The sequence below is a fragment of the Mustela putorius genome, unplaced genomic scaffold, assembly GCF_011764305.1.
Source record: "Mustela putorius furo isolate JIRA1106 unplaced genomic scaffold, ASM1176430v1.1 tig00000640_pilon_pilon_pilon, whole genome shotgun sequence".
Taxonomy (NCBI): Eukaryota; Metazoa; Chordata; class Mammalia; order Carnivora; family Mustelidae; genus Mustela; species Mustela putorius.
In genome coordinates this window covers 4,030,805-4,049,393 of record NW_025421432.1, presented here as the reverse complement: position 1 = coordinate 4,049,393, position 18,589 = coordinate 4,030,805, and the positions used below count along the sequence as shown (strand labels likewise).

At 35.5% G+C, this 18,589-nt stretch overlaps 1 protein-coding gene across 2 annotated transcripts in view; it reads left to right on the top strand.

The window, feature by feature from the left end:
* The window catches only part of SLC6A15 (solute carrier family 6 member 15), a 43,782-nt gene that overhangs the window by 11,413 nt on the left and 13,780 nt on the right, over nt 1-18,589 (top strand). For both annotated transcript variants that reach the window (XM_004748598.3, XM_004748599.3), the window contains exons 2-6: nt 7,532-8,004; nt 13,041-13,198; nt 13,562-13,688; nt 15,046-15,227; nt 16,618-16,728. In XM_004748598.3, the coding sequence (XP_004748655.1) occupies nt 7,716-8,004; nt 13,041-13,198; nt 13,562-13,688; nt 15,046-15,227; nt 16,618-16,728 (867 nt within the window). In that variant the 5' untranslated portion in view covers nt 7,532-7,715. The remainder of the gene's footprint in view (nt 1-7,531; nt 8,005-13,040; nt 13,199-13,561; nt 13,689-15,045; nt 15,228-16,617; nt 16,729-18,589) is intronic.

Genomic DNA, 18,589 nt, shown 5'->3' with positions numbered 1-18,589 from the left:
AGGAAATCATGTGTTAAAATTCAACAGTTAATCAGGATTAAAAAAAAAAAAAGACCCTCACTGAACTAGGAATAAAAAGAAACTTTCCTAAACTGACAAAATGCATCTATGAAAAAAACCCCATAATTAACATTGTCCTCAGTAAAATATTGAATACTTTCCCATTAGCACTGCAGCATAGATTAAGATGTCTGTTCTTAATTAACACTTCTGTTCAAAATTTTAGTAGATGTCCAAGCCAGTGTGGTAAGTCAAGAAAAAGAAATTAAAGATAAACAATTAGAGAAATCTTAAACTATCTTTATTTACCTTTGACATACTGTGTGTCCTAAAACAACATCAACTTGAATTAGCACTATTGCAGGATGGGAAGCTTGTATTAAAAATCAACTTTGCCCACAGATAGTTTAAAGAAGATACCAAGTTCACAGAACGGAAAGCTCAAAATTTGAAGATGTCAGTGTTCCCCAAATGGGATTATAGAACCAATGTAATCCCAGTTAAAATTCTAACAGGCCTGGGTTTTTTGGGGGTAGAAATGAACAAATTAGGGACACTGTTGGTTAAGCATCTGCCTTCAGCTTAAGTCATGATCCTGGGATCCTGGGATCAAGCCCCACATGGGGCTACCCATTCAGTGGGCAGTCTGCTTCTCCCTCTGCCCCTCCCCCTGCTCATGCTTACACACTCTCTCTCTCTTTTTCTCTTGCAAATAAATAAAATTTAAAAAATTAAGAATTAAAAAAAGAAATTAAGCTGACAACAAAATTTATGTGGAAAGGCAAGGAAAATGTCTCAAAAAAGAAAAAGACCATTAAAAATGGTTAGGATTGAGAAACACTGAGTTAGAAATTTATTATGTTGATTTAAAAATGTTTTGAATCTAGTTTCAAGTGCTTTAAAATAGATTTTTTTCTGAAAAGTTGCATATGAAGATAATTAAAGCAATACAAAAATGGGAGAATGAGAAAAATGTAAATATAAGTCTAAATTAAGTAAGGTAATGTTCCCAACATTTTTTATATAAGTCCTTACACAGTAAATGAGTGTAAGGACACCAATTGTTGTAAATTTATAATAGCTGTATAATTTAGGGTGCTTTGTTTGAAAGCTGTAGAAACTGATGCTGGCTGAGAGGAAAAATAAAATAAAATAAAAAATAAGATAAAATTAAAAAAAAAGAAGAAATATTGGCAAGGCTCAGAGGCTCAAAAGAACAATGGGGTGCTTGGCAATGAGATGGAAAGGGCAAGAATGAAAACAGTTCTTAAAACTAAGAACCAGAATCCATGACTACAGTAGTAGTTACAGCCTGGGCATAATGCCTTTGGAATTGAGTGAGATGCCAACCTTTCGATCTCTTTGTTCCTGTCCCCAAGATTCAGAATCCAGAGAGGGGAATTCTAACTGGACAAGTGTAGAAGATTATTTTCAAAAAATATTTTCAAAATTTCAAAATATTGGCTGTATTTTTCTTTTCTCTCTATGTACACCTTTTGCAATTTGACTTTGTTGCTTCTACCATCAAAAGGTAGAGTTTACCCACTCAAATCAGTCTGGACTTAGCTGTGACTTGCTTTGGCCACTGAAACATTAGCAAATGTTACACTGAGGCTTTACTAGCATTTGCATCTTGGGCTTACTTCCTTTGGGTAGGGTTGGAACTCTTGAGCTTATAATGTCAACAAGTTGAAGCTAGCATTTGCAGAGACTACATATGGGAGAATAAAAGTGCTCTGGCTGGTAGGCTGCCTCCTGCCAGAATGTAAGACCATCCTAGCCCATCCTTACCCAGCTGAGTTGACAGATGACTGTAGGGAAGAAGGGACTTGAGTCAAGACCAGCAAAACAACTGATCGCCTAAGCCTAGTTCAAATTGCAAACCCACAGAATCATAAGCAAATAAAACATTTGTTTGTTAAGCCACTAAGTTTTGAGGTAAATTGTTATGCAGCAAAAGAAAATTAGCATTAGGAAAAAAGTGATGTTAAAACAATTTAAACATATAACATTGGCTCTAGACCTACATTATCCTTAATAATTTGCAATAAACCAGTTGTAAGTGTACAACTATAAGAGTGATAATAATTATAAATAACAAAAGAAGGCATATATTGAGTTCTGTCAATGTTTTGGCATTTATCTAAGCACTTTATTATTAGATAACAAAGTAACTTAGCCAAGGTCATAAAACCATAAGTGATAGAGCAAGCTAGGATTCGAACTCAGTCTGTTTCTAGAAACTAGATAGAGTGTGTGGCATTAATACATGTCTCTTCCCAGCAATAAATATAAATTTCTATAAGATCTCATAAAAAGTAAGTAAGAAAGATTATATGAAAACGTGAAGAGGTTGGGGTCATTATCCCCTTTTTGACTATGAGTTTTATATTTAGACAGTATCCTAAATTGCTTCCTCATATGAAAGATGAGGATATTCTCATACTTTTATTTCTATCTTCTCCCATTTCAATTCCTGATTGTTAGTTATTTCCTTTTTTGACTTATATTTTTCCCCTTAAACATAATTCATTTAGATTTTAAAGCTTATTTCCTGTTTAAATTAATGTTCACTTTTATCCTTTAACATGACTTCTCTCTTACTGACGTCTGTACTTTGTTCTCTCTCTTGGTTAGCCACATTTCCCGATCATGTAACCTGTTCCTCTCCCTCCTCAAAGGGATTGTCGGATTTCTCACAGACAAGATTATTTGCCTGTGGCATTTATAATTGGAATACAAAATAAGTGAGTATAAAAATTGGAGAGTGAGGGGGCACCTGGGTGGCTCAGTCATTAAGCATCTGCCTTCAGCTCAGATCATGATCCCAGGACCCTGGGATAGAGCCTCACATCAGGATCCCAGCTCAGCGTGAAACCTTATTCTTCCTCTTCCACTCCCCCTGCTTCTGTTCTTGCTCTTGCTGTGTCTCTCTCTGTCAAATATGTAAGTAAAATTAAAAAAAAAAAAAATGGAGATCGAGTATTTTTTCCTTCTAGTTTTTTTTGGAGGTTATTAAACATCCTGAGAAGTCCTTTTATTTCCCCTTTCTACTTCTGCTTGAAATCCCTAAGAATATTTAGCCCAGTATTTTTCAGTATTCACCCTTCTGTATTATTATTATTTGAAAATATGAATCTAGGCAAAACTTCTGTTAATTTATCTTTCAGAATTTTGTGTCATATTAATTCTATTATCTTCCTTTCCTTTCAGAGGCTGCATAAAGCCAAAAGTATAGATATAAATTTAGTTTCTCAATGGATTTATAAAATCCAATTCTAAGTTTGTTGGATCACCTTTATCTGACTTCTATTTCCATTAGCTTTTTCTCTGAATTCCTTTAAGATATTTGACTCTTTTCATTCTTTTTGAGAAGTTTCCTGAAGTCTGTTCTCTATGTCTATGGATGTACTTGTAGCAGACTTTGTTTCTAATGTGCCTTTTATTCCTATACTGAATTTTCCCATTTATTATCTGTATTCTGTATATATCCACCTAACTTTTTTCTTCCCAATCATCTTTTACATCTTTTCTTTGAGTTTTATTTTAAAGGGACACTTTTTAAAAAAAATCTTGATTTTATTGTATCTGAGTTTTTTCTTTCTTTTTTTTTTAAGATTTTATTTATTTATTTGACAGAGATCACAAGTAGACAGAGAGGCAGGCAGAGAGAGAGGAAGGGACGCAGACTCCCTGCTGAGCAGATAGCCTGATATGGGGCTCCCAAGACTCTGGGATCATGACCTGAACCGAAGGCAGAGGCTTTAACCCACTGAGCCACTCAGGCACCTGTATCTGAGTTTTCTTAAATAAGTAACCTGTTTGAAACTCTAAAGCTATTTTCTACATTTGTCTTTTGCTTCTGTTTCTTCCCTTTTCAGCTATAACCACTCCCATCTCCCTGGTTCTATAGAACCTTGTCATTCTTAGTAATTATCATTAAATGAGGAGAGTTTTATCTTGTCATACTGTTTGATAAAGAAATTAGTGCCATGAAAATGGAGCCTCGATGAAGTGATCTGAGGAACTCCACATCTTCTGTTCAGATATATTCTCTGGAACATTGGTTGTCAAATTTTTTTCAATACAGTCAGTAAATATTTTAGGCTTTGCAGTTTGTACAAAGTGACTCTGCTGTTGCAGCACAAAATTAGCTATAGAAATATGCAAATGTGTGGGCATGGCTATGTTCCAATGGAATTCTATTTATAAAATCACATAATAGGTTGTATTTAACCCATGAGTAATAATTTTTTGACCCTTGATCTTGACTGTCTGTTGCTCAGGGGTAGACAGGAGGCCCTTTCCAGGTCATGATGTCGACTGCTGATGCAACTCCTAGGTGCAGATGAAGTGCAGTGGATGATAGCTTAACTTCTGTTGCAGGGATGGTGTGTGCTAACTTGGCCGTGCAGTTAACTTGAAACTGATTATCCTACTGCCTGTGACCTGTAGAGTACTGATGTTGTATGACCTTCCACCCCGCTTGTTTTCTGGACATTTCTGCTTCATTTCTTCTTTTCTCAAATGTAGCAATGATTAATATGTTTTTGGCAGTGGTCAACCTTGCTATTTATCGTATAGTCTACTTTTATGAACTAAGTCCTTCAAGAAAGCTTTTGGCATCATAAAAAAAAATGTTATATTTTAGAAAAGTTGGGTCTTGAAGATGTGAAATTAATTGGGTTTCCAAACTGTTGTCTTGTATACTAACTTTTTACAAGTTACTTTACTTTTGGCTTTATGCGGCCTCTGAAAAGAAGGTCTCTGACTCAGTAAGTTATAGGGACCTAGGATAAAAAAAAAATCCCCAAACAACCAAACAGGTAATAGTGCAGAATACTTGTAGATATCATACAATATTATTCTGTCCTACTTTTGGGGTTCATTCATATGACAACAACTTTAAACCTTGAAAATGTGAAATGAGTGAAATAAAGTCCTTTTCCAGACAGAGTTTATGGCCTAGTTAAGAAGACAGCTCTAAATAAATGCAACAAGATATTTAGCCATCTTTTTAAATATGTTTCATTTTATAAATGTTACCTAGGATTATTACATTATATAATATGTATATATAGATATGTTTTATATACTAGGTATATTTCAGGCATTTGTACCATTGTATTTAAATTTTGTTTACATTTGGGACTTTTTTGTGGAAAATACAAAATCTGGATAATTTGGTAGAAAGTTGTGTGTGTGTTTTTTTTTTTTTTTTTTTTAGGATTTATTTATTGATTTGAGAGAGAGAGAGCATGAGTGCAGGGTGGGGCGGGGAGGGCTAGAGGGAGTTTTAAGCAGACTCTGTGCCTAGAGCTCAGAGCCCCACATGGGGCTTGATCTTATGACCCTGAGATCACGACCTGAGCTGAAACCAAGAGTTGGACACTTAATCAGCTGTGCTATCCAGGCACCCCAGTCTGATAGAAAGGAACTTTTTTTTTTTTTTTAAGAAAGGAACTTTTAAATGTAAAATTTGCCAAAAGATATTATACGTACAATTGTATGATTATTCATTAAAAATGTAATAAAACATTCTGCAGTGTCCACAGTTGTTATTTTTCATTTCAATTTTTTTTTTTTTGTTTGGGTGTTTTTTTGTTTTTTTTTCTGCAAAGACTAGACATTTATAGAAGAAATACTGTAGTTTATGAGATGATTTGTGGGAGGCTCATGAGTAACCGTCTTTTAATTTTTTTCTTTATGAAATGGTGGGTATTTTTACTGTAAAAGCATTTCTAAACTTTGATACATTCCTTACCTTTCTATTTGTATGGAAAAAGCAAAAAGAATACCTAATAACCTTAGCTTATTGAGGAAACTAAGGTTTAGAATGATATAACTTAACTACCAGAAGTTATGCAACTGATAAATAGAAGAACTAGGACTCAGCTCCAAGTTTGTCAGATTAAAGCCAATGCTCTTATCTATGTATCAGTTAAATTACTGTGCCAACAGTTTATCTTTAGATAATTGAATAAGTGTGGATCTTTACATAATTCATGTCTCACAAATTACAGTTTCCTATATGCCAGATTGTTTTCTTACAGTAAAAATTATTTGGTAAGTTAGCTTATTTCAGTCTTTCAATGGTTGTATTTACTCATTTACTCAACTAATATTTACCGAGCTCTCAGGGAAAAGAAAGCAAACTAAACAGACATAATCCCTAACCTCTTGAAACTATTTCCACATCAAAAACTTGGTGATCTATTCACAGTAGTCACTGTGAGAAGTTGTTACATTATTCTAGAGATGGGTCTATTATTTAAAAATTTTGCAGTGCTGTTTTTTCAGAATTTCCTTTACAGCCTACCTCTTAATCTTCACCAAATCCAAAATGAAGGTTTGCTCTTAGGGTATGTATTTTAGTTCGGAAACAACTAAACACCTCCAAGCCTAACAGCAGCAAATAAGCTACATGGTCAAGTTAATGAATTCCTTTTTTCTTTTGCATTGAGTTAATCAGCACCCTGTCTTGTTCATTAAGATTGTGAATTAAAGTATGATGGGCTATTTCTCTGACTTTGAAAATAAATCTAACACAGTTCTATCAAAGAATTCTATTTTTTTCTAGCAATAAGTGACAGAATTCTTAGGATATTATTTCTAAAGCACCCAAGCCAGCTTTGAAGAGAAAAATTCATATGTTTTAACACTTTTTAAAATAGACAATGTCACTGGTTTGTAGACATACCCTATACATACCTTACTTGGTCTGTATTTGAACAGAGAAAAGGATATGAGATATAACATACAAAGATATAAAGAAAGGGAAAAATGCCAAAGTGGTGGCAGTGGGTTTTTCAGGGTCATGTGAGAGAATAACACAAATAATAACAGTCCTGCTTCTGGTTTTGGTATTTATGTTTGGTGGGGCCCACTCCATCCCTGCCCAACAGTAATGCTGCTTTTATCCACCCTTCCTGATCTCTCGCATTCTAATGATGTTGGGTCATATAAATTATGTAATGTGGTGTAGTTATTTGGGGAGTGCCTTTCTCTCCAGTAGAGATAAGCTCTTTTAAAGCTGATCACATATGATGCATTACTGTTTATATCTCTGAATTTTATCCATCTTACAAATAATATCAAGTGAGTGAATGATGAATATGTGGACAGAAGAGATTCTGCATAAGACAGATTTACAGGATGGCATGCAATTGTATATAAAATTCTAGAAGGAATAAAATGCGGGATATGTTGCAGTCAGAAGTAAAAAGGAAGAATTAAGAAAAAAAAAAAGTCAGAAAATTTTAATTACTAACAAATAGCATCTGTTAGGCATTAGAATATACCTGAGATCAAATTAGACTTGTGCAAGAAGGAAGACATAGTTAAAAGAAAGTGTGTCTGAAGCACATGTGTACTTCATACTGTTTACACTTCTGAAGGGCAAAGGACGATCAGATGTTGTTATACTCTGTAGAAAGAGTTTTTGTCATAAAAATTTATAATAAAGAGTTTTCAGTATTTTAAGTGTTTTTCCTTATTAAATATTATTGTTTTTCAACTTAAAATTTTACAGGTACCCATAAGATATTGGACATACAGGGATCCAGGAACCATTAAGACTCTGTCACCTTGAGCCAAGGATTTATTTGATACTCCTCTCCATCTTTTATTCATATCAATTAACATATTTCAAAAAAGAATTAACACATTTACCATCAGGAAATTTAAAACAAAAATTGTTCTACCCAGACTTTCCAATGCCGAAGAATAGCAAGGTGGTAAAAAGAGAATTAGACGATGAAGTTATTGAGTCTGTTAAAGACCTTCTTTCCAATGAAGACTCAGCTGATGATGCTTTTAAGAAGAGTGAACTAATTGTTGATGTTCAAGAAGAGAAAGATATAGATGCTGAAGAAGAGTCCGAAGTCGAGGATGAAAGGCCAGCTTGGAACAGTAAGCTACAGTACATCTTGGCCCAAGTTGGATTTTCTGTAGGTTTAGGAAATGTGTGGCGATTCCCATACCTATGTCAGAAGAATGGAGGCGGTAAGTTTTGGGGTTGTTTTTGTTTTTGTTTTTGGTTTCTGTTGTTAAGAGTGATACATTGCTGAATAAATTGCAATTGACTGTCTTGAATCGCTCGTGTTGTTTCTGCAGCCTCATTATTTCAGAAGCCACGGATTCCACTGTAAAGCCAGGGAGATTCCTTTGTTGGAAGTGGGCTCAATTCTGTTTTCAGATTCGGTTTCCGTAGGAGCAGATGGCTTGTTATGAATACTCAAAGATTGCTTGAGGGGAATACATTCTCAGATTTTTTTCTGTGGATGCTATTAAACATTGCTAAATTACTGACCTTTCTAACAAAAATGTTAGAGGCATCCCTTGTGCCTGTCAGTTATTCTCTTTGGCAAAAACCCCAACGTTTCCGGTATAAGACAGTACTGGTGAAATAAGTCAGAAAGAGTGTTCTCTCCATAATTTATTAACTCTGAATTTTAAATTATTTCACTTTTCAAAAACAAAATTGCATATAATTTAGAATAATTGTGGTGTTGAAGTGCTGACCAGAACTTTGTAGATCCCAGGAGAAGGGATTTAACCAGATAATTAATGTAATGGCAGACATTCTTCATCCTTATATATAATATATATTTTATTTCTAATGCTGCAGTATTTGGGGACAATGCTTAGTTTCAAAGAAAACTTCAAAGAAGTTAGCATCCTTAATTTCATTTGTTTTAAAGATTTTATTTATTTGAGGGTGAGAGAAAAAGCAGGAGAGAACGAGGGGGGTGGGGCTGAGAGAGAGGGAGAAACAGACTCCCCACAGAGCAGGGAGCCCAAATCCACGCGGAGGCTCCATCCCAGAACTGGGATTACGACCTGTGCCAAAGACAGATGCTTAACCCACTGAGCCACCCAGGCACCCCCCACCCTTAATTTTTTAACAAAAATATCTCCCATTAACATAGCATTCTAGTTTTTTGGATTTTTGCATATAACCAGTAACGGTTATTTAGCAAAAATTATCTTAAATATCAGAAAAAAAGCATCTACAAAGGAATGGATTGTTCAGGTAGGACACAGGCTCTATAGTACACCAAAGTCAAGTAATGTTAACTAACATTTGGGTTGAACTTTGTTGCCTATATATAGGAAACTATTAAATGGAAACTCTTAAAATAATAGTTTTATTGGAAACTATTAAAATAAATGTGGTCAAAAATTAAGTATTATATTAACTGCATTTCAGCACACAAAGGGTAGAAAGAATATTTTGGTATTTGATTCTAGTTTGTGATAGTTTTGTTGACTGGCCAAAGATATGGTTTTATATCTGATGTACAAATCAAATGAAATAAGTATAATCATACGTGAAAATTCTTTTTAGAGTATGAGATAAAAAATTGAGGTCTTCTGATGACAAAATATGTTAAAGATCTTGTTTAGTTTATTTAGTTAGGCACAAAACAGCAGGTTTGGAAAAAGTTGCCTGTTTGATGAATCATTTGAGAGGTAAAAATCAATGCAGGAAGTCTGTGATACACTACGCATCCCTCCACCTACGCTGGAAGCTCCTTGCTAGTCATTAACACTACATATGAATTATTTATCAAATCAGCTATAAGCAGCTACATACTACCCTGCTTTTTGTTTCTCAGGGGCCAGCCCATTTGCCAAGACTAGCAGAAGATGAATTCTGATTTTTAAGCCTTTTACCTCATGAGCCTTACTGGCCAGACTGTTAAGGAAGAAGACTGTCTTGGCTGAAGTCACCTCGCCTTCCATTTAATACCATTTTTGTCTAGGGATAACTCAAAGGATTTCATATTTAGGAATTAGTCTTTAACAAAAATTGCTCTTCCTCATTTTCATATGTAGAGTCAAAATGTTCTTCCTACTATTGTTTCCTCCCTTTTAATCACAAATACTAGACAGTGATGTTATAAGATGCCAGTGGAATTTATTGTTTCAAAATAGTGTCAGGGAACAAAAGTCTGTACCCAACATGCAGTTTAGCATTGAGCCTTCCAGGTATTTGAGTAGTGTTTTCTGGCTGTTTAGTCAAATAGCCTCAGACTAACTTGAATCTCATTTGTCACTTGAGGCACTTCATGAGTAATACAACTAAAAAGTGGTAGACCCAGGTGCCTGGGTGGTTCAGTCAGTTGGGTGTCTGCCTTCAGCTCAGGTCATGATCCCAGGGTCCTAGGATCGAGTCCCACCTCGGGATCCCTCCTCAGCATGGTCTGCGTCTCCCTCTACCCCTCCCCCCGGCTCTCACACTCTCTCTCTCTCTTTCTTAAATAAAGTAAAAAAACAAAACAAAACAAAACAAAAAAGAAGTGATAGACCAAGCATGAGTTGATTTGTCTGAAGATATTAAACTTAAAAGTACAATGGTTAAACTTAATAATAAGTAGTGTAATATAGAAGCCACCAGCCCAAGTTTTGAATTCAATTTGGCCTTAAAGCCTGGCTCTTCCCAACACTGACCATGTGACCTTTTACAAGTTAACTTACTTCTTCCGGTTTAGTTCCCACACCTGTAAAGTGATAATAATGGTACTTACCCCACTGGATTCTTGTAAATACATGTAACATCCTTAGAAATATGAGTGGCAGATAGTAAATGCTCAGTTATATCTCAGTTATGATGTTTTTATTTAGTTAGTTTAATTATTTAATTATGACTATTTTTAATATGGGGGCTAACAGTAATTTGAGTTAGAAGAGAAAGCTAAGCATCTAACAGCATGCCATGCACATATAACTGAGGAAAGATTCCCAGTGAATCCCGTTTTAATTCATTCTGTCTCTAGTTATTCACACATACGTAAATTCATTCACGTTCTAGGATTAGGTGCATGTATGCACTTTCAGTCCTTTGGGAAACATTTTCAGATCATTAGCACCAACGTTCCTAATCTTTTTAGAGTTAGGTATTTTATCATTCTGTTTTATGAGTTCATGCATCCATGCTTTACATTACATACCCATCTGTAGAATCAATTCAAGTCCAAAGGACTACAAATCAGTCATAAGAAAGTAGAGATTTTCTGTGGACCACTATATTAGGGAAATTATTGTTATGTGGTCATTATTTCAGAGCTATATAGAGAAACGGAGATAAATACCTTGAAAAAAGAAAAGTTTACTTCTTTAACATAATAGCTACCAGAAAAATTTGAATAGCTTCCAAAATCTATTCAATACCATTAAACACTTTTTTAAAATGGAAAAATAGGGGCACCCGGGTGGCTCAGTCACTGGACATCTGCCTTTAGCTCAGGTCATAATCCTGAGATCCTGGGATGGAGCCCCACTTCAGGCTCTCTGCTCAGCGGGAGCACTCCCCCTGCCTGTGTTCCCTCTCTTGATATGGTTTTCTTCATCAAATAAGTAAATAAAATCTTTAAAAAATAAAATAAAATAGGAAAATACAATAATGGCCTCTTATTTGAAAAGGGCATTGACACCCATCAGTTGCATGACTGACTTGACAATCCCTGGTTGGACAAAGCTCCAGATAAGAAATCTGAATGTAGGAAGTCCATTTTAGTGGTTACTTAATGAACAATTTGCATATGTATTCTTATGTAGGAATTGATACATTTCACATTTAACTTTATCAGTTAAGAGAGCCTAATATTAACATTGTCAAACCACTTTAAAATCATTAGTCATATGTCTTAATTTGAGATTTGGCTATAAGATAATTTTCTTAAGTATGGAAACCTTACTACATGGATATATATATATATTTGCACATGTATTTTACAATAGTTATTAAATATTTAGTGTCTCATTCAGCCTCACTGCGCCTTCACAGAATTTTCAAAAATTAAAAAAAATTCCTTTTGGGGTGCCTGGGTAGCTTGGTCTGTTAAGCTTCTGACTCTTGATTGTGGCTCAGGTCATGATCTCAGGGTTGTGAGATCCAGCCATGTGACAGGCTCCACACTGGGCATGGATTCTGCTTAAGACTCTCTTCTCCCTCTGCTCTCCCAACCCCTCAGCACCCTCAGAATGCAAACATGCTCTCTATCTCTCTCTTTAAAAAAAAAAAAAAAATTCTGAAACTTATTATTTATTTTTTTAGATTTTATTTATTTATTTGACAGACAAGTAGGCAGAGAGGCGGGCAGAGAGAGAGGGAGAAGCAGGCTCCCTGCAGAGCAGAGAGCCCAATGTGGGGCTCGATCCCAGGACCCTGAGATCATGACCTGAGCTGAAGGCAGAGGCTTTAACCCACTGAGCTACCCAGACGCCCCTGAAACTTACTTTTTAAATGAAGTATATATAGGAAAAAAATTACATTTGTCTGAGGTAGAAATTCTTTTTCTTTTCCTTTTTTTTTTTTTTCTTTTTCAATCTAGGCAGCCATTTTTTCCTCCCCTATTGTTATTTACGGGAAAAAGTAAACTTTAATACTATAAAATCTCATTCATTCTAATTTATCTAGTTTGGAATGCATGTTTAGTTGAGTTTGAATAATATTTAATAAATGACTTCATGAGCATTGTGTGAGTAAGAATTCCAGGAATTTGTGGAACCTACCTGAGAAAATAATTAATTTTAAGGAATCAGTTTTTTTAAAATGGAATATGAAGTTGTTTTACCCTTTCAATAAAATGAAATTAAAACTTTATATTTTCACTTTTTTAAAAAAAAATTTATTTATTAATTTGACAGAGATCACAAGTAGGCAGAGAGGCAGGCAGAGAGAGAGGAAGAGAATGAGGCTCTCCACTGAGCAGAGGGTCTCATGTGGGGCTCGATCCTAGGACCTTGGGATCATGACCTGAGCTGAAGGCAGAGGCTTTAACCCACTGAACCACCCAGGCTCCCCTATATTTTCATTTTTATTATAGTTATTTATTAAAAGAAACTCTATGTAGCAGTCACATTCAGGTTTCAAATACTAGAAAGGTTAAAATGGTGAAGTTGCATTTTCTTTAGAGTCTTTTGTAATTATACTATATAGAAGTTCAAATATTTTATGAAATATTCAAAATTAGTGTATTCTCTACTGTGACTGTTGAAAATGTCATCTATTTTATTTGTTCTTGTCTCTGTAGGTGCATATCTTTTGCCATATTTAATACTGCTACTGGTAATAGGTATTCCCCTTTTTTTCCTGGAACTCTCTGTGGGTCAAAGAATTCGGCGAGGAAGCATTGGTGTGTGGAATTATATAAGCCCTAAACTGGGTGGCATCGGATTTGCAAGTTGTGTAGTAAGTTTCCTAGTATGGTACATGCCATATAACTTTTACAGGGTTTATAATTGTGTAGTTTGCATTTAAATGAAACCTTTTGAGTGTATATTTCCATTCAACTCTTTAATCAGGTTTTTAAAAAACACCATTGGAATTTGTGCTAATACACTAACCAAGCTGTAAATACTAACACAGTTCATCTTGATAATGCATGTTCTTAAGATCTAACATGGACATCTATTTAGAAAAAATAAGGTGTCCCAAATAAAAGTGAAATGAGGAGGATTTTTAATAGGTTAAATGGGGTTTTATGCATTTCATTTTTGTTCCAAAGGAAGGGGCATGGGAGGTGTAATGTCATCTCACTATTTTGTTTTGCAGGTGTGCTTTTTTGTGGCTCTCTACTACAATGTCATCATTGGCTGGAGTCTGTTTTATTTTTCTCAGTCTTTTCAGCAACCTCTTCCTTGGGATCAATGTCCTTTGGTGAAAAATGCTTCACACACTTGTAAGACCTGTATCTTGTAGTGTTTCGGTATAGAACGATCATAAAGTTGCTGATGAGATTTTGAGGTTTTTTTTTTTTCTCTTTTTTAAAAATAAGGTGGGAAAAAAAAACAAGGTCGAAAAATCGTTCCAAAATTGTCATAACAAGCTTCTCTCACTTTTAGGATTGGCATACTTAGAGTGAAGACTGATGCCACCATCTAATTTTTACTAGCTCTTCCTAAGTTATTTTATCATGCCGTGTGACATTAGGGTCAAATATCATAACCCTTCAGTTGCTAATTTTGACAGTTTTTATTTTGTACATCTTTCTTGATGCCTTAAATTTTGGTTAAAATAAATATAACTTTCAGTTATAAAATAAGTAAGTCATGGAGATGCAAAGCACAGCATAAGGAAGATGGTAATACTGCAATAAGTGTATGGTGACAGGTTGTAACTATACTTATTGTGGTGAGTATAACGTCACGTACAGAGCTGTGGAATCACTATATTGTACACCTAAAATGAATATAACATTCTATGTCAACTATATTTCAGTAACACAAGTTTTTTCTTTTCTTTTTCTTTTTTTTTTAAAGACCTGCAAGTAATCATAGAGGAGATAAATAAATAAAAATAATGTAGAAAATAGGACAAAAAGAATTTGGATTGAAGTAATTGTTTTTATGCCTTTAGTTCCATTGTTTCATAGTTTTCCCATCATTTATTTTTAAATCCTTAAAAATCATTTTAAATAAATGACAATTCCCTATAGTAGTGATGTCCGGTAAATTTGGAATGCAACTCACATATATAGTCTAAAATTTACTAGTAGCCACATTGAAACAAGTAAGAAGTAGGGGAAATGTTTTTCTTAAAATATTAACATTTCAATAAATAGTTAATATAAAAATTATCGATGTACTCATTTACATTATTTTTCTTGGACTAAGTCTCTGAAATTTTCTTCGCAGTTTGTATTTACAGCACATACCACTTTAGACTAGCTTCATTTCATGAGTCACGTAATGACCAGCAGCTACATACTTGACAACTCTGTCACAGGAAGTCAGTCAAATAATTCTGGGCATGGACGGGGCTATAAACCTGATGTGCTTCACTTACTCTGATTAAAAAAAAAAAAGCTTACACATTTCCTATTTCAGAAATGTGTAATAAAAACCACCAGCAAGAATACATGTCTGTGGATTTTTCACAACTTTGCTCAATTGAGTTTTTACTGTGAATTTAAATGCATCTCTAGACTAATAGTACTTTCCTAGGAAATGCTAAGGACTGATTTACAGGCTTACTGGGGAGAAGAAAAATGCCATTACTCTTCCTCTGAAATGATTGTAATATCTTTCTTTCTACAGTTGTCGAGCCGGAATGTGAAAAAAGTTCTGCCACCACCTATTACTGGTACAGGGAAGCCCTGAATATTTCCAGTTCCATTTCTGAAAGTGGAGGCTTAAACTGGAAGATGACCGTCTGCTTGCTGGCTGCCTGGGTTGTGGTTTGCTTGGCTATGATCAGAGGCATTCAGTCTTCTGGCAAAGTTAGTATGCTAGATAGAGCCCCTCCTGCTTCTGCTAATCACCACTCCTGTGTATGGTGCCTGCCTCAGGCTCCCCTAGAAATGTCTGTGGACAAGCTACAAGGACCATGTCATTTTAGGGAGTTAAATAATAATTGTTTAAATGAAAAGAAAGAACATAAAGACTGTTTTATAGTGAAAGCTAAAGTCACTCATAATCTTTCCTTATTTCATCAAAGAAATTTTTTGAAATTTTATGTTAATACCTAGAAGATTTGTATTTTTGCTGTTAATTCCATTGACCCCCGTGTTTCAGTTCACTGGTGATGAAGGTGAGACACAAATAGCAGGAGAGCAAGTCCTACAGACCAGGAGATGAGAGCCTCAGACCTAGGGTGCAGCCCTGCTGGGTCCTGAAGCAGCAGAGCTGAGTCTGAGGCCACTGGCAAGGCCCTAGGGGCAGAGCTCAGTTGGGGGAAGGGGTGGTGGGGCGGAAGGGGAGGCACTCTAATTTTAGAGAGGCTTTGCAGCTTAAGAGAGAGCAATTCACATTTTATTGCAATTGTGTTAAAGATCCCTGGAGTGCATGACTCAGGAGTAAGATAACCTGAGTGGTAGCCTGGAAACTCAGAGAGTATTACCAGTAGGGCAGGACTACGTCTGGATGTTTGACTTTAACACCTAGATGGATGGTCACCCCATTTGCTGACACGGAGACGGGTGGGGACATCTTTGGGGGAAAGTCAGAAGTTCTTTTTCTGGACCTGAAAAGTTGTAGAGACCTGTTAGCCTTCCATGCTGAGATGTCAAGGAAGCAGTAAATATCTGGTCAGGACAACTGCTTTTCTACGATAAACATTCGCGTAACTTTGAGTGTGAACACTTGTGAAGCAGGAAGTTAAACCTTGACATTGTTAATTATTCAGAGTCTTAGGAGTCTTAACAGGGGCCCGCTCTCTACTCCAGAAGCTTTACAGAATTACAATGGAATTTTGATTAATGAAAAAAAAAAAGGACTCTTTTTTTTTTGCTGTTGCTGTTACCTAAAATCAAAGTACGAATTAGGGAGAAAGTAGCCATTATTTCTCTTAAATTTTGCTTGTCTTGTGAACTATAAGAAAAGGACACTGTTCAAGTTACATCATACCTGTGGACTATTTTAAAGCAGTGTTAGTAATAGAGGTTCCCTATTTCTCATTATATCTTAAATAGGATCTTAAATAAATCACATTCCATTGAGACAAATAAGCCACTCTAATATGCTGGACATACAACGTATTAATAGTACTATTAGTCATGCTATGAAAACAGAGACTGTCAAAATATAGAATAAAATATAATCTTAACTACCGAAAGGAATACAGTCGTTAGTGTGTCTCACTGATATTTACTTTTTTTTTTTTCTTTGTAGATCATGTACTTTAGTTCTCTGTTCCCATATGTGGTACTTATATGCTTCCTAATCAGAGCACTCCTTTTAAATGGTTCAGTTGATGGCATCCGCCACATGTTTACCCCTAAGGTATGTACTGCATTTCTGTTTAAGGCTTATGATCATAAAAGCATTGTTTACTGTTCACATGTTCCCACAGTTAGATTTAAAGCATAATCGTTCTAACATATGTATACTGGCCTCTTAAATTATAGCTGTTATGTTAACCAGCCTAGAAAAACCAGGGCTTTTAAATATCCATAATTATATCCATCCATTTCCAATTTTAAATGTCACCGTTTTAGTTCTAGAGTGACAGTCACTATGTGAACTTTAAAAATTCCTTATATAGTAAATTAATTTCTGATTTTTTTACATTGATAAATTTTAGGACTTTTCCATCTTTTTAAAAAAGATTTTTATATATATTTATTTATTTAATTTATTTGAGAGGGAGTGAGAGAACATGAGCCAGGGGTGGGGGTAACAGAGGGTGAGGGACAAGCCTACTCAGTGCTGAGCAGGGAGTCTGTGGTGATGCTTCGTCCCACAACCCTGAGATCATGACTTGAGCCCAAATCAAGAGTTGGACACTTAACTGACTGAGCCACCCAGGCGCCCCAGGACTTTTCCATCTTTCCTCCACTTCCTTCTCAATGTCAGTGGCTCTTAACTTTTAGTAATTGACCCCTTTGGAAAAAACGATAATAAGATCTTACCAGAGAAATATAATGAACATATTAATTTGTTTAATGTCTTAGAAGGTTGACAGAAGGCCTAAGAGCCATGAACCCAGGCTTCTGTACTCTAAATCCTGTCTCAGAGAATATCCATGTTCTTGTTTTGAGGTTTTGTGCCTCCTAGAATAATAATTACAGTGGCGAGTTTGGGAAGTTTTGTAATCTTTGTAAATGCATATACATTTCAGGAAAGTTCTCATTAGGCTCCACAAAAGGTTCAGAGTTTATGTTCTCTCATCCTTCTTAGAGCTGAACTCAATGCTGGGCACCTTGAACCTGATTATTAATCCGTCCTTCTGGTCTTGGTATAGTGATTTGGCAGGAAACAACAACAAGTTTTGAGGTATAGATACATTTAGTTACTCCCTGACATGAAGTTAACACCTCATTAGTCCACTAACACTATTATAGGCAGACATGGAGTTATAAAGATCAGGTTTCAAAAATTAGTTCAGAAACTGGAAGTTACCTGAAGGGTGAATGTGCAGCCAGCATCATGCTGTGGGATTTGGGCAGAAATTAGTTTTCCTGGAATTCTCTGTCACTCCTGGCAGCTGCCTGGATACTATGTAAAAGAGGCTGTGTTCTTTGGGTATCAGGTTTCAGCTGAGTGTTCATTCTCTAGTAGCAAAAATGCTGCCACTGGTATCTGATTTTCTTGACTAATTCGAAAGTCCTGGTTAGCATTTAGAGTTGTTGCAACTCCTCTGTGAATAGCTAGTTAAGATATATAGACTATATAGCTGCATTAGAATTTAAATTGGCTTCAAATGGGCCATATTTATGGTTGAAAAATATTTATATTGTAATATCTAAAAGATTGCTGATTTTAAAACAACCAGCTTTGATATGAACTTCTGGAATATCACCTTATATAAGTTGGCAATTGCTGGGGTGCCTGGGTGGCTCAGTGGGTTAAAGCCTCTGCCTTCGGCTCAGGTCATGATACCAGGGTCCTGGGATCTAGCCCTGCATCGGGCTCTCTGCTCAGCAAAGAGCCTGTTTCTCCCTCTCTTTCTCTGCCTGCCTCTCTGCCTACTTGTGATCACTCTCTCCCTATCAAATTAAAAAAAAAAAAAAAAAATTTGGCAATTGCTTGTGACATAATTCTAAATATTTGATTTAAATAGCTATCTTAGGATTCAGCTACTTTAATATGACACTTTTACATGGCCCCATATTTAAAACAATGGCATTATTGACATTTTAAC